General features: G+C 36.3%; 1 gene segment (V, D, J or C); it reads right to left on the bottom strand.

Annotated features, from left to right (window-relative positions):
• Window positions 1-13,342: 13,342 nt before the first annotated feature.
• LOC142834969 (Ig heavy chain V region 3-6-like) lies at window positions 13,343-13,901 on the bottom strand. The segment is given in 2 exon segments: window positions 13,343-13,711; window positions 13,793-13,901. Coding segments are annotated over 2 exon segments (375 nt in total).
• Between the last annotated feature and the right edge of the window lie 2,105 nt (window positions 13,902-16,006).

Below are 16,006 nucleotides of genomic sequence, written 5' to 3'. Positions count from 1 at the left end.
CTTGTCGGAACCTAAGTTCGGCCTCTGCTCTTGTCCTAGGAAGGCAATCTTAATAGATTTACATATAACAGGGAAGATGAAGATGTAGATGGATATCTCTCATAATCAAATGAGGCCTCCAAGTCTAGGAATAGGTTTTATCTAATTGGATTATTGGCCAAGCAAGTCCTATGCAACACCCAAACAACACAGTCTACTGCTAAATATATTACGTGGTGTCCACATAGGTAAGGTCATATTGACAAAGGCAATACTTATACAAATCACTGAAAATAGATAACTTGAGCCGTTGCCTATCTAGAGTCTTCACCACTAGTGATTAGTATTCACATGAACTGGAAGGTATTATGAATGCTACCAGAGTAGAAAGATAAATTCCAGTCCAGCTATTACTGTAGCATACACCTGAATGAAGTAGTTGTTAGCATAATACTGGCACAAAAGTCTAGGGAATAATCAACCAATGTCTGATTTCCTTTAAAGATTGCCCTATGAAATGAAATACAAGAACAAGAGAAGAGACAGATCAGGGACCTATGGCAAAGTCAAATACTAGTATTATTCTAAAATAACATAGCAAAATTTATTCCTAATGATATTCTAAAATATTCATAGATTAGTGGTTTGCTCAGCCATAATCATACATATTTCCTGCTTCATAAGATAATTAAAAGTATAGAAATCCATTGCTAGACAATTGTTCTTGTGTGTAAACACACATATAGAGGCTAGTTGTAGATCATTGGATTGATGTCTTTCATCTCCAAAAATAACCACTCTTTAGATTAGAGTTTATAAATCAATATGAATTTTATCAATTGGGTGTTATTGACATGTCAAAATGCTCCTATGATGCATGTATTTATCACCAGTATTGAAACTATAGATATCCACTGATATTCCATGCTTCTTATTTGGATATTAGAGATCTAAATTTTTTAGAGTGTCTTGGTCATAGAACTCTGTTACCAACTGACCTGTTTTCCCAACCTCAATTTTCTTCTGCTTTGCTATTTTGGATAGAAGCCAGGGACTAAAATATTCTAAGTAAGAACTGTGTTACTGAACTATATCAGCTGTCCCCTCTTATCACTCTTGTTGATCATGAAATCATTTGTGCAGTGCCTTTCCTATGGCCACATGGAAATCTTATTAGAAATAGAGCAATAATAGTTCAAAATACTGTTTAACTCAATAAAATATACACAGTATGATAGTAAGTGGAGACAAGATACTTCCATATGAAAAATTAATTTTTTGATGGACCCCCAAGAAAAAATATTTCTAGGTAATAAAGCAATTCTCTATTTATTATATTAGAAATTCCCTTAATTATTTGCCAGTTTCTCTGAGGGGTCATGAAAAAAGACTATGATCTCAGATCGTATGCCAATATGAAACCAAAGATTTGCCTTCAAGTCCTGTTTTTTTGGATCACCATTTTATTGGACTCCTGTGCAGGCATTTGAGTGAGCTGAAAAGAACTAGATTACAAATATGGCCTTCACATCATGTAAAAGTATCTGAGCATTGTGCACATGTAGTCCCCTTAGTTAACCTCTTAACAAATATGGATATTATCATCTTTTAAATACATGTAGGAGGAATTGTAATGTAGAGGACAGTTTAATGGACTTCAGTGTACCTCAAACTCAGAGATAGATACTACCTCAGGGTAAAGGGTTGGGAAAAAGTTTTCCAATTAAATGGACCAAAGAAACAAGCAGGTGTCCCTATACTAATATCTAACAATATTGATTTCAAACTAAAATCAGTCAGAAGAGATGGAGAAGGACACTTCATACTCATAACAGGAACAATTTACCAGCAGGACGTCTCAATCCTGAATATCTATGCCCCTAATATAAAACACATACATATATAAAATAAACATTACTAGAACTCAAAGCATACATCAAACTCCACACTTTAATTGTAGGAGTTTCAAAACTCTTCTCTCACCAATGGACAGGTCAACCAGACAGAGACTTAACAGGGAAATAAAAGAACTAACAGATGTAATGAAACAAATGGACTTAACAGACAGCTATAGAACATTCCACCCAAAGAGAAAAAAATATACCTTCTTCTCAGCATCTCATGGAACCTTCTCAAAAACTGATTACATAATTGGTAACAAAGCAAACATCCATAGATACAAAGAAATTGTGGTAACCACCTGTGTACTATCAGATCACCATGGAATATAGTTAGAATTCAACAACAATTCTACCCTTTAATCATGGAAACTGAACATTCAACTACTGAACCACCACTGGGTCAAGGAAGAAATAAAAAGAAATTAAAGTCTTCCTTGAATTCAAAAACATAAAGACACAACATACCCAAACCTGTGGGACACTATGAAAGCAGTGCTAAGAGGAAAGTTCATAGCACTAAGTGCCCACATTAAGAAAAAAAAAATGGAGAAAGCTCACATTACAGACTTAACAGCACACCTGGAAGCTCTAGAAAAAAAGCAGATTCATCTGGGAGGAGTAGAAGACTGGAAATAATCAAAATGAGGGCTGAAATCAACAAAATAGAAACACAGAAAACAATCCAAAGAATCAATGAAAAAAGAGCTGGTTCTTAGAGAAAATAAACAAGATTGACAAACACCTATCCAAACTAATCAAATGGCAGAAAGAGAACATAAAAAATTAACGAGATCAGAAATGAAAATGGGGACATAACCATAGACACAGAGGAAATTCAAAGAATCATTAGATCTTACTATAAAAGCCCTTATGCCACAAAATTGGAAAATTTGATAGAAATGGGAATTTTTTTAGATAAGTACCATGTACCAAAAGTAAATCAAGACCAGATAAACAATTTAAATAAACCTGTAAGTCAAGAAGAATTAGAAGCTGTAATCAGAAACCTCCCTACCAAAGAAATCCCAGGACCAGATGGTTTCAATGCAGGATTCTACCAGAACTTCCAAGAAGTGCTAATACCTATAGTCCTTAACGTGTTTCACAAAATAGAAACAGAAAAGTCATTGCCAAACTATTTTTATGAAGATATTGTTATGCTGATACCAAAACCACACAGAGACTGAACCAAGAAAGGGAATTACAAACCAATCTCACTCATAAACATTGATGCAAAATTCTCAATAAAACACTGGCAAACCGATCCAAGATTATCCAAAAAATTATACATTATGATCAAGTAGGATTCATCACAGAGAGGCAGGGCTGGTTCAACATATGAAAATCCATCAATTTAATCCATCATATAAATAAACTGAAAGAAAAAGAAAACATATGATCATTTCATTAGATGCTGATAAAAAGAATTTGACAAAATTCAACACCCCTTTATGCTAAAGGTTTTGGTGAGATCAGGGACACAAGGTTCATACCTCAATATAATAAAAGTAAAATACAGAAATACAACAGATAATATCAAATTAAATGGAGAGAAACTTAAAGCCATTCCACTAAAATAAAAAACAAGACAAGTCTGTCCACTCTCTCCATACCTCTTCCATATAGTAATTGAAGTTCTAGAAATAGCAATAGCAAACGACAACATAAGGAGATGTAGTTCTAGTCCAATAAAAAAATCAAAGATAGCTTTGGAGTTGAATGTGGCTTTCTCTTTCCCTAAACAAAAACATGCTTATTAAAGTAAAATTCAATGTCTCTGACCCATGTCAGAAAAGCATATGGGAAAGTAGAAAAACAGTTATTTAAGCACTATTATGTTGTCAATAAGCTCATACTGCTTTGCTTTATCTCTACTCTTTACAGCTTTTCTTAATGTATGCTTTTTGTAATTGAAACATATAAAACTTTTTATCATGATATTAATAGCCATATAGAGTAATAACTAATTTTAGAAAAAAAGCTTCATTAAGCTTTTTGTACATGATTTGGGATCAAGTCTCTATTCCTTTTCAGCCATGAATGATAAGGAGCTCTAACAGTGACCTTTGAAAATAAAAAAAAAGGAGGCTAGGGTTCCACACCTGTTATTTCCTCGAGGACTATGGTAGCACAGCCAAAGTGAAAAACACCACCTAAAGATTGTTTTTGAATTACAATCTTGCTCTGAACAATTTTAAGCGGCTAGGTGTGATGATTCAGCCTAACAGACTACTGTAGCCAGGACTTGAGACAAGCACTGCACTTCCCATTACACAAACTAGACAAAATATGATGTGGCTACCTTTTCAGTGCTTGATAATCAACCTAAGTTTTTCTTTTCAGGATCCCCTAAAGATACCATTGAACCTAGACACCAGGGAGCAAATTTAAGAACATGATGCACGCTGTGTTCATAGCAGCATTATTTGAAATAATAAGAACATGGAAACAACCCGAATGCCCCTCAATTGAAGGATAGATAAAGAAAATGTGGTGCATTGACTCAGTGGAGTACTTACTACTCAGTGGTAAAATGAAATGAAATCTTGAAATTGGCATGCAAATGGATGGTACTAGAAAAAAAATTATGAGTGAGGTTACTCAGACCCAGAAAGATGAACATGGTATGTACTCACTCATAAGTGTATCCTAGCTGTAAAGCAAAGGATGACAAGCCTAAAGTCCATGACCCTAGAGAAGCTATGTAACAAAGTTAACACTAAGAATAAACATATATAGATCCACATGGAAATGGGAAGTAAACAAGATCTCCTGAAAAATTGGGAACATGATATGGAGGGGTATAGGAAGGTCAAAAGGGAAGAGAAGGGGAGAAGGGGAGAGGTGAAGAGAACTTGAGTTAATGGGATAGTTGATATGGAGGAAGGACAGAGATCGAGAGCAAGGAGAGAGATATTTTAACTGAGCATGCCTTTGTCATGCTGGCCTGAAACCTGACACTACAGAAATTCTAAGGAATCCACAATGATGACCCCAGCTAAGACCCTAAGCAATAGAGGAACGGTGCCTGAAGTGGTCTTGCCCTATAGTCAGATTGATGAATATCAAAGTAACAATAAAACTTCATCCAGAAACTGATGGAAACAAAGTCCTGGACCTGCAGCAGAGTGCTGGCTGAGCTCCCAAAGTCCAGGGAGAAAAGAGGTCAAGAGCACAATGGGGACATCCACTGCAAGAGTTTACCTGAGCTGATGGATGCTCACCAACTGCAGTAAGACAGGAAAAGAACCAGCATAGGACCAAACTGAACCATTTGGATGTGAGAGACAGTTGCATGGATGGGGCAGACTGTGGGGCCACTGGAAGTGTCACTAGAATTTACCCCTACTTCTTGTACTGTCTTTTTGGGAACCTATTCTTTTTGGAAGGATACCTTACTCAGCTTAGATATAGTATGAAGAGCCTTGATCTTCTCCAAAGCAATATGTCTTACCCTCTCTCAGTAGTTGATATCCATTTATGCCAGCACCATTTGTTAAATATGCTTTTTTTCCATTTGACATTTTTTTTTGCTTTTTTGTCAAATATCAGGTGTTCAAAGATGTGTGAATTAATATCTGGGCCTTCTATTCAGTTCCATTGGTCCTCTCTGTTCTTATGCCAATACCAGGCTGTTTTCAGTACTATAGCTCTATAGTAGAATTTTAAGTCAGAGATTGTGATGCCTCTGGAAGTTATTTTTTTTCCAGGATTGTTTTGTCTTTCCTGGGTTTCTTGCTTTTCAACATAAAATTGATTATTGTTCTTTTGTAGTCTGTGAAGTATTTTGCTGGGAGTTTGATGGGATTGTACTGAATCTGTACATTGATTTTGTTAAGATTGATATTTTTACTTTGCTAATTCTACCTAACCAAATTCATGGGAGGTCATTTCATTTTCTGGTCTCTTCTTCAATATCTTAATTTAAGGATGTAAAATACTTGTTATACAAGTCTTCTACTTGTTTGGGTAGATTAATCCAATATATTTTATATTATTTTTGGCTATTGTGAAGAGTGATGTTTCTCTGACTTGCTTCTCAGCCCATTTATCATCTGTTTAAAGGAGGGCTACCAGTTTTGTAGTTAATCTTGTATCCTGCTACATTATTGAAGTTGTGTTTATGAGTAGTAGAAATTCCTTGGTAGAAATTTTGGGGTCCATTATGGAAATTATAATATTATCAGCAAATATTGAGAATTTGATTTATTTGTTTCTAATTTTAATCCCCTTGATCTCCTTTTGTTGTCTTATTGCTCAAGTTAGACCCTCAAATACTATAATGAATAGATATAGAGAGAGTAGACAACCTTGACTTGTTCCAGATTTCAGTGGGATCAATTTGAGTTTATCTTTATTTAGTTTGATGTTGGCTGCTGGCTTTCTGTATATTGCCATTATTGTGTTTTGTTATGTTCGTCATATTGCTGCTTTCTCCAAAAGCTTTATCAAGAAGAGATGTTGTTTTATATTGAAAGCTTTTTCAGCTTCTAATGTAATGATCATGTGGTTTTGTTTTTCAGTTTGTTTATATGGTATATTATATTGACAGATTTTTGTGTGTCGAACTATCCCTGATCTCTGGGATGAAGACACGCTGTCGTGGTGGATGATATTTTTTGATATGTCTCAAATTCAGTTTCCTAGTATTTTATTGAGTATTTTGCATTTATGTTTATGAGTGAGATTGGTCTGTAATTCTCTTTTTTAGTAATGTCTTTGTGTAGTTTGGGTATCAAGATAATTTTAGCCTCATGAAAAGAGTTTAGTAATGTTTCCTCTACTTCTGTTATGTGGAACAATTTGAGGAGTACTGGCATTAGTTCTTTGAAAATCATATAGGTTTCTGCTCTGAAACCATCTGGTCCTATACTTTTTTGCTTGGGAGACATTTGATGGTGTTTATATTTCTTTAGCACTTATAAGTCTATTTAATTTGCTTATATGGCCTTGATTTAATTTTGGTAATTAAATTAATATTTATCAAGGAAAGAATCCATTTAAGTTTTTTTTAGTTTTGTTGAGTATAAGTATTCGATATATGATCTGATGATTCTCTGGATTTCCTCTATGTCTGTTGTTATATTCCACTTTTTATTTCTGATTTTGTTAATATGCATATTCACTCTCAGATTTTTGGCTCAGTTGGATAATGGTTTGTCTATTTTGGTGATTTTTTTAAAGAACCAATTCTTTGTCTCAATGATTCTTTGCATTGTTTTCTTTATTTCTATGTTGTTTATTTCAACTCTAAATTTGAGTACTTCCTGTTATCCAATCATCATGGAAGAGTTTGCTTCTTTTTGTTCTAGAGTTTTCAGATGTTCTGTTAGCTCACTAATGTAGGATGTTTTCAGCTTCTTCATGGTGATATGAAATTTCCTCTTAACACTACTTTAACTGTGTTCCATAAATTTGGGTATGTTGTGTGGCCAGTTTCATTAAATTTTATGATGTCTTTAATTTATTTCTTTGTATCTTTCTTGACCCCTTGGTGATTCAGGTGAGCAGTGTGAAATTTCTATATGCTTGTGAGCTTTCTAAAATTTGTGCTGCTATTGAACTCTAATTTTAAGCCCTGGTGTTCCAAAAATGTACATGGGGTTCCCACTTTCTCTTTTATGAGGTACAGTGTGGTTGGTTTTATGTTGATATTTTTGATCCATTTGGACTTGGGTTTTGTGTGTATTGATAGATATGGATCTATTTTAATTCTTCAACATGTTGATATTCAGTTATGCCTGCACTTTTATTGAATATGCTTTCTTTTTATTCCATTCGACATTTCTTTGCTTCTTTATCAAAAATCAGGTGTTAATAGGTGTACGGATTAATATCTATCTGGGACTTTGATTTGTTTCCATTGGTCCTCCTGTCTGTTTTAATGACAAAACCAGGCTGTTTGTAGTACTGTAGCTCTGCAGTAGAGTTTGAAGTCAGGGATTGTGATGTCTTCAGAAGTTCCTTTGTTTTACAGCATTATTTTTGTTACTCTGGGCTTTTCCTTTTGCATATGAAGTTGAGTAATGTTCCTACAAGGGCTGTGAAGAACTTTGCAGGAATTTCGTTGGGCATTGCATTGAGCATTTAAATTGCTTTTGGTAAGATTGCCATTTTTACTATGTTAATTCTACCTAACCAAAAACATTGGAGATTTTTCCATTTTCTGGTGTCTTCTTCAATTTTTTTCTTAAAAGATTTGTAAATCTTGTCATATAGGTCTTCCACTTGTATGTTTAGAGTTGATCCAAAATATGTTATGTTATTTGTGGCTATTGTGAATTGTGGTGTTTCTCTGATATCATTCTCATCTCATTGGTGCAGGAGAGAACTTCGTAATTGTAACCCTGGTAGCACAGACACTGATAGCAACAATTAATTAATTGGAGCTCCTGAAACTGAGAAGTTTCTGTAAAGCAAAGGTCGTAGTCAATAAGATAAAATAGCGGCCTACAGAATGGGAAAAGATCTTCAACAACCTCATATCAGACACAGGGCTGATCTTCAAAATATATAAAGCAATCAAGAAATTGGTCATCAAAAGAACAAATAATCCAATTAAAAAATGGGGTACAGACCTAAACAGAGAACTTTCAACAGAGGAACCTAAAATGTCTGAACACACTTAAGGAAATGCTCAAAATCCTTAGCCACCAGAGAAATACAAATCAAAAGAATTCTGAGAGTCTTTCTTATACCTGAAATATTGGCCAAGATCAAAAACACTGATCACAACTTATACTGGAGAGGATGTTGGGTAAAGGGAAGACTTCTGCATTACTGAGGGAGTGCAAACCAATACAGCCCCTTAAATATCAATATGACATTGGCTCAGAAAATTAGGAAACAACTTTCCTCAAAACCCTGGAATACCACTTTTGGTTATATACCCAAAGAATGTTCAATTGAACCACAAGCTCATGTGCTATAGTATGTTCACAGCAACATTGTTTGTCATATCCAGAACATGGAATCAGCCTAAATTCCCTTGATTGAGCAATAGATAAAGAAAATGTGATACATTTACACAATGGAGAACTACATAGCAGAAAAAATGACATCTTGAAATTTGCAGGCAAATGAATGGATGAAGAAAACATCATATTGAATGAGGTAACCCAGACCCTGAAAGACAAATAGCATATTTACTCAAAGGTGCCTTTTAGACATAAAGCAAAGCAGCCTATAATTCCCAGTCCCAGAGAATCTAGACAACAATGATGAACATAAGACAGACAAACATGGATCTAATACACATGGGATGGTAATCAATTTTCCAGGTGGCAGGGGATCTAAGGCTCAGATTGCTGCTCCTTGTAGTGCAGTCAGGACCACAGTTCCAATCATCGCAGGAGTTGGATGGCACGCCCAGAGTTCACCCAGCAATATCGGAGGTTGGTTTTCAATCCTAAAGGTCATCTGGGCCTGCCTCCACAGAGGTTTCTTGCTTGGGCCTGCTACTGTGGAGGTCATTGACTTGGGCCGGCTCTGACTGAAGTCATTGCTTTGGGCCTGATCCTACAGCGTTCACTGTCTTGGGTCTCCTCCTTTGGAGGTGACTCACTCTGGCCTGCTCCTGGGAAGCTGCACCCTTGTACTTGCTCCTGCGGAGGTCGATGTTCTGACCTGGTCCATCAGAGGTCACTGGTCCTAACCTTCTCCAATGGAGTTAACTAGCTAAGTCCTTTTCCTGCAGAGGTTGCTGGCTCAGTCCTGCTTCCGTGAAGGTCGCTGGTTCTGAACTGGTCCATCAGGGGCTACTGGTTCTGTCCTGCTCCCGTGGAGGTGACTGGCTTTGTCGTTTTCCTACAGGGGTCAATGTCTCAGGCCTGCTCCCTCGGAGGTTTATGCCTTGTACCTGTTCTGGCAGAGATTGCTGGCATAGGCCTTGTTCACAGTTCTAATATTAAATAATATGCTCTTCAATACTTTTGACTAAAAGCTATTGAATATGATTTTATGTGTGTTATGACAACCATTTATCAAGAACACAAAGTATAAGTTTGAAAAAGTCTTCAAGAATGAATATCAAAATTTTGATGAAATCATACAGATATTGATTTTTAAACAATAATGTTGTTATAATATATATTACTTGAATCAGTTTTAATCAGTAACAAGAGATCACCCTTGAACACCTGGGTTAAATATGTCTGTAAATACCCCTCTATTTCTGTGTGGTTCAATAAATAAAAAGAAAAATATCTTTGATAATTTTGTACCCTCAATACACACATGAATAAATGAACTCATGTCTCACATACACACACAGACACACACACGCATGAATATATGAACACACTTACTTACATACACACACAGACAGCGGGAGGGAGGAAAGAAGGAAGAAAAAGAGGTGGATAAATGGAAACAGAGATTCAGACTCAGACATTAGAAAAATAGTAACAAAAGTAGACATATGGAGAATAAAGTAGAAAGTTCAAGTTTGGCCTTGCTCTATGTTAAATGACATCAAGAGCAAGTTTTTGATTCATTTCCTTAATGTGATGTGGAAGAAGTTTTGCTGAATATGTGTTTATTATTAGTGTGTTAGAATCTCTACATTTAGAAACTTGTGTGAGGAACCATTAATGGAATAAACCTGCTTATTTGGTTGGGAATATTTAATGTATTAGTGAAATATTTTGGAGCACCAGTGGTAGTAAAGGATACACTGAACTCTTAATAGGGATGATCCTTTGTGGAGGACATTGATTTTGGTCATAATTTTCATCAAAAGCTATGAGATTCTAAATATTTTCCAAAGGTTCCTCCCTTATCGTTTTTAGCTGTAGAGAGTTTCCACAGTAAAGGGAAATTGTACTTCTCAGGTCTAAAGTAGCTGGATCTGTGCCCAAAAGCAGTCTTCTATTTTCTTGTTTCCCTTCCTGTAAATGGTTCTGTTGGATTCTATTTCAACTTCCAACGCAAGGAACAAGCGGTTTCTGTGGGATTATGTCAGGAGTCTGGAGAGTTGGGAAACAAACAAGCAGCCTACCACAACAAACTGGTACAACGGCATGAGGATGACTCCATCCACATAAAACCTGAGAAATCTCGGAAAGAAACTCTAAACACAGAAAAAGAAAGTTTAGCCACATTTTTTTTTTCTGTCAGCATGTGGAAGATCCTTTAAGAGAGATTTTCCCGATTGAACAGTAGCAGAAAAAAGCCATGTGGTTTTGAAATGATGGCTTTCTGGGCCATGCTGCCAGCACAACCTGCAATTCTTTCAGCAGGCTAAGCATTTAAATACAATTGTAAAAAGCAGGATGCAAGTTACTTGTTGGCAGCATGGGCTAACTGGTTATCAGAGTTGAGGTGGTGAGGACTTCTCCAACCCAGCAGTCTCCAAGGCAATAAACAGACTCCCATCATGTTGGACGGGGTGGAGCAAGCGGGCAGGGCCTTGTTTGCCTTAGCAATGCCACCGCTTAGGATTTTAAGAAGCACTTAGCATTTTAAGAAGCATTCCTGGACAGAAAATGATTGAAAATAGACAATAAAGACAGATTAAGATTTTTAAAAGACCTCTAAATGTGTCACAGTGCTGGATAAATGCACATAGGTTTGGGAGAGAAAAGAAAAAGAATATAGACAGTTATAAAATAAAGTAAATGTTTTTTAAAGGTAAAGTTTTAAAGCGAAAAAGTACAGACAGGAATAGATTAAAGAATAATAAGCCATATAAAGATGGATTATACATAGAGAGTCTGGATTAAAACTTTCCATTTTATTTAAACAGAAAAGGGGAGGGGATGTTGTATTCTAATAATCATGCTCTGAATACCATTGGTTAAAAAAGAAACTGTCTTGGGCCTGTGCACGGAAGAACAGAGGTAGGCAGGGGAAAACTAAACTGAATCCTGGAAGAAACAAGGCAGAATCACAAGATGCCATGCAGCTGCCAGAAGGGAAAGACATGAGCTGTCAGGTAGCTTCTTGCCGGTAGACCAAAAACTCCATAGTAAAATATAAAATAATGGAAAATGGATAATTCTAGATGTAAGGGCTGGCTATAAATACACTTGAGTGATTGGCCAAGCAGTGATTTAAATAATATACATTCTGTATGATTATTTTTGGAGTTTGTGCAGATGGGAAATGAAGAAGCAGCATCCTACAACATGGGACTTTCAAACAGTCTCAAAAAAGGAAGAAGAAATATCAGAAATGTTTTTTCCTATTGAATTTCTTATATAATTTCTGCATGATTTCCTGCCAAATAGTAATAAATTAAGTGATCCATAGTCACTGAAAATTTTAAAAGGCTCCTAAGGAAGAAATATTTTTTCCATTAAAGAAATTTTGGACATCACAATCCCTGACTTCAAGCTGCATTACAGTGTTACAGTACTGAAAACAGCCTTGTATTGGCATAAGAACAGAAAAGAGAACTAATGCAACTGAATAGAAAACAAAGATATTAATTCACACACCTTTGAACACCTGATTTTTGACACCATGCAAAAAACTCAAGTTCAAATGGATCATAGACCTCAACCTTAAGCCAGGGACACTAAACCATATAGAAGAGAAAGTGGGAAATACACTTGAACACATTGGCACAGGTTACCACTTCCTAAATAAAACCCCAGCAGCTCAGACACTGAGAGAAACAATTAATAAATGGGACCTCTTGAAACTCAAATTTTTCTCTAATTCAAAGGACATGGTCAACAAGACAGAACAACATCCTACAGAATGGGAAAACATATTCAACAACACAATATCAGACAAAGGGCTGATCTTCAAAATAAACAAAGAAATCAAAAAATTGATCATCAAAAGAACAAATAGCACAATAATAAATGGAGTACAGACATAGAGAAATCTCAACAGAGTAATCCAAAATGGCTGAAAGATGCTTAAATAAATGTCCAATATCCTTACTCATCAGAGTAATGCAAATTAAAATGCCTCTGAGATTCTGGTAATACAGCAGTAGTGATTCTGATTCTGGTAATACAGCAGTAGTAATACAGCAGTAGTGATATGTGGAGCCCAAAACAAAATATGTATCATTCTATAGGCATTCCAGCAACTATTTTGTGTGAACCGACTAGGATGTGCTCCAACATACATAGAGGAGTGTGTAAACAATCAAAAGTGGAATCACAATTGTTACAGGAAAATTACTGTCATGTGAAACCTGCTGAGTTTCAAAGAACTACTATCATCAAAACATATTCCTACAACCAGAAAGATGGCTCTGTTGGTAAAAGCTTCATCTGCATTCAAAATGACATGAATTACTGCCTTGTACCCTGTCTTCAGTGACACAGTTATAATAAAAAATGTGTATTTACACAAACAAAATATTTCATGATCAGAGAGAGGAATGAACCTCTATCTTCTCTGTTCTTAGGCAGTTAGAAGAAAAGCCAGAGAAAAACCAAGTGTTTTTCTCTGCCTGCAGTTTTAAAGTTCCTGAGTTCAGTCAGGGCTGAGCGCCCCCTGCTGGTCCAGAGGTCCTCTACAGGGAGGTTTGTGTCTGGGTTAATGCTGAAGTTCCCTCACTGTGCTTCTTGCACAGTAATATGTGGCTGTGTCCTCAGTGGTCAGAGAGTTCAACTGCAAGAAGTACTGGTTCTTGGATGTGTCTCTAGTGATGGAGATGCGGCTCTTAAATGATGGGTTGTAACTAGTACCACCACCACTATTTATGTACCCAATATACTCAAACTTCTTCTCTGGGGACTGTCTGATCCAGCTCCAGTAGTAACCACTGGTAATGGAGTCACCAGTGACAGAGCAGGTGAGGGACAGTGATTGTGACGGCTTCACCAGGCCAGGTCCTGACTCCTGAAGCTGAATCTGGGACAGAATTCCTTCAGACAAAAAAGGGAATTCTGTCAATCTCATGTTGTCAGAACCCCACATGAACACACGTATGAGGTGGGAACACTCACCAGGAAGGGCTGTCACCAGGTAAAGAAGATCAAACAGTTTCATCTTCTAGGATACACCTCCTTTTCTTCAGAGGTCGGCCTCCTGTGAGAGAGATGTGAGCTCCCACAGTACAGGAGGGGATTTAACATAGAGCTAGGAGATACATTTGCATGAGGGAAGTCAGGCTAGACTATTTAAACTGGAGGTGGATACTACCCTACTTGGTTATTACAATTTGGTCAACAATGTCTCTGACTTCCTACAGATAGAGTCTGGAATAAGAGAGCATAGGTACTACACTCATACATACACACACCTTAGCATGAACCTGCATCCACTTCCTAGCCCACCATCCGCACCAAATTCTTCTGTTCCTGTATTTTAAGGTCACACCTCACCGCTAACCTTCTGTTCACACTACATTTCCTGAGTACTTGATTTTTTATTAGTATGTTCACACTGCTACTAATGTCATTCTCTTTTCTCACTCATGGGTTGAGATTCTGATGTGTAACAATTTTTGTACAATTTAAAGATGCATTATTCCCACTGGTTACTACAAATCTGACTGGTCTACACCTGGGTAGGAAAGATGGTGCAGAAGTCTAAGCCTAGGAGAATTCTGAGAAGATGCAGGGCAGAGTTACAATAAGTCACCAGGAGATGCTGCTTTATGGCAAACATATTTAGCAATGCTCTTGTTCATATGGACTTTATATCATTTGACACTCACAATATACAATATCTGAATGTGTTTCACCTTCATTTAGTTTGACAGAACAGGATCTTCAATTGATTGACCTTCCTCCCATGTAGTGATTGTTTTAAAAAGTTTGTAGCCACTTTTATATTCTGTCAGCCATCCTGTGTAGGTCAGATAGGCTGTCCTAGGAATCTTGTGTTATTGTGATGTATCAGAGTATGCAGAAGGCACAATTTTGTGACGGATGGAAGCTTTGGCTCTTCTTGAAAATGCTAGCTTATTCCTGCAAAAGTCAGTACTAAGAATACTGCATGGGTCTACCCAGTTCAAATCTAATAATAACCCTCCATTCATACCACTCTTAGAATTCCTGCTGATGTTTACCCAGAATATCTAAATAAGAGAACCTGTCTTTAATTCAGCCTTGACTTTGTAATTTATATTTGAACAGGAGAGTTCTTGATAGTACTGACATGTTGTGTTGCACAGAAAGGCATTAGGACGTAAAAGATAAGAAATTTCTGTTCAGTTTTTCTTGGTGCAGAAGAAATTTCCCCACTATCATGTGATCTACTGGAAAATGCCTGGAAATAAAGAAGGATAGTGATGAACTGAGAGAAAAAAATTTCAGAAGGAAAATAAATGCAGTGACAAAACAACAGATACTCTGATCTATAGTCAACCTGAGGGTGCTCATGTCTGTGAGAAGGGAAAGAAACTGGGTATCCTAGTTGCAGGTTCTTGTGTACACAGTAGTCTGCCTTTTATTCGCAACAATAAATAGATAATAATTGCATAAACATATAAGAACATAAAATAAAACTGTTTATACCAGAGAATCCCAGTGTCCACTTTGTTGCTTTCATTTTTCTTTTTTCCTTTTTATTGTCTTAATCAAAATAGCCAGATTGTAGGCATGTTACCAATGGAAGTATTATTTCTGCTCTGGACATTCAGCCATTTTTTAGCTAATATATATGTGAATTCTCCTATTTAAAATAAAACAAAATTTAAGAAACATACATTGTGAGAAATATTTGATTTCAGACATGTAAAATTTATGACAGAGCCAAAAATCAATAAAAGTCCCATTGTTGCTTCTAATAATAAAACAATTGTATGTGTATGTATATTTATGTGTGTTCGTGGGAGTAGTGCACAACAAAATGACATCCATTCATTTTCAATCAATGTCAATCTAGTACTTGAGATAAAGCCAATCACATTTTAGGAAACAGGATAATGAGCATGCAGGGCTCCTCATGACTTTAACTAGTCTTTTACATTCCCAGTTTGGAATCCTACACCTCTGGCCCAATGTCTTCTGAACAACGGTCCAAAATGTTGTCAAAGTAGGTGACTCCACATGAGAACATTCCACAGAATGACATCTAGGTACATCTTTAACTATAAAACGATAAGAAATTTGAATAATGCCTTCAAAAGCAATTCAGGATCAGAATTAATTATTAACAAATATATAAAAGTATATTTATGAGGAAAGGTAAAATGACTTCCCGTAAAACTAAGG

This window comes from Microtus pennsylvanicus, chromosome 14 (genome assembly GCF_037038515.1).
Source record: "Microtus pennsylvanicus isolate mMicPen1 chromosome 14, mMicPen1.hap1, whole genome shotgun sequence".
In the NCBI taxonomy this organism is placed as follows: Eukaryota; Metazoa; Chordata; class Mammalia; order Rodentia; family Cricetidae; genus Microtus; species Microtus pennsylvanicus.
Note: the sequence above shows the minus strand (reverse complement) of the source record. Positions and strands in the feature narration are given on the sequence as shown.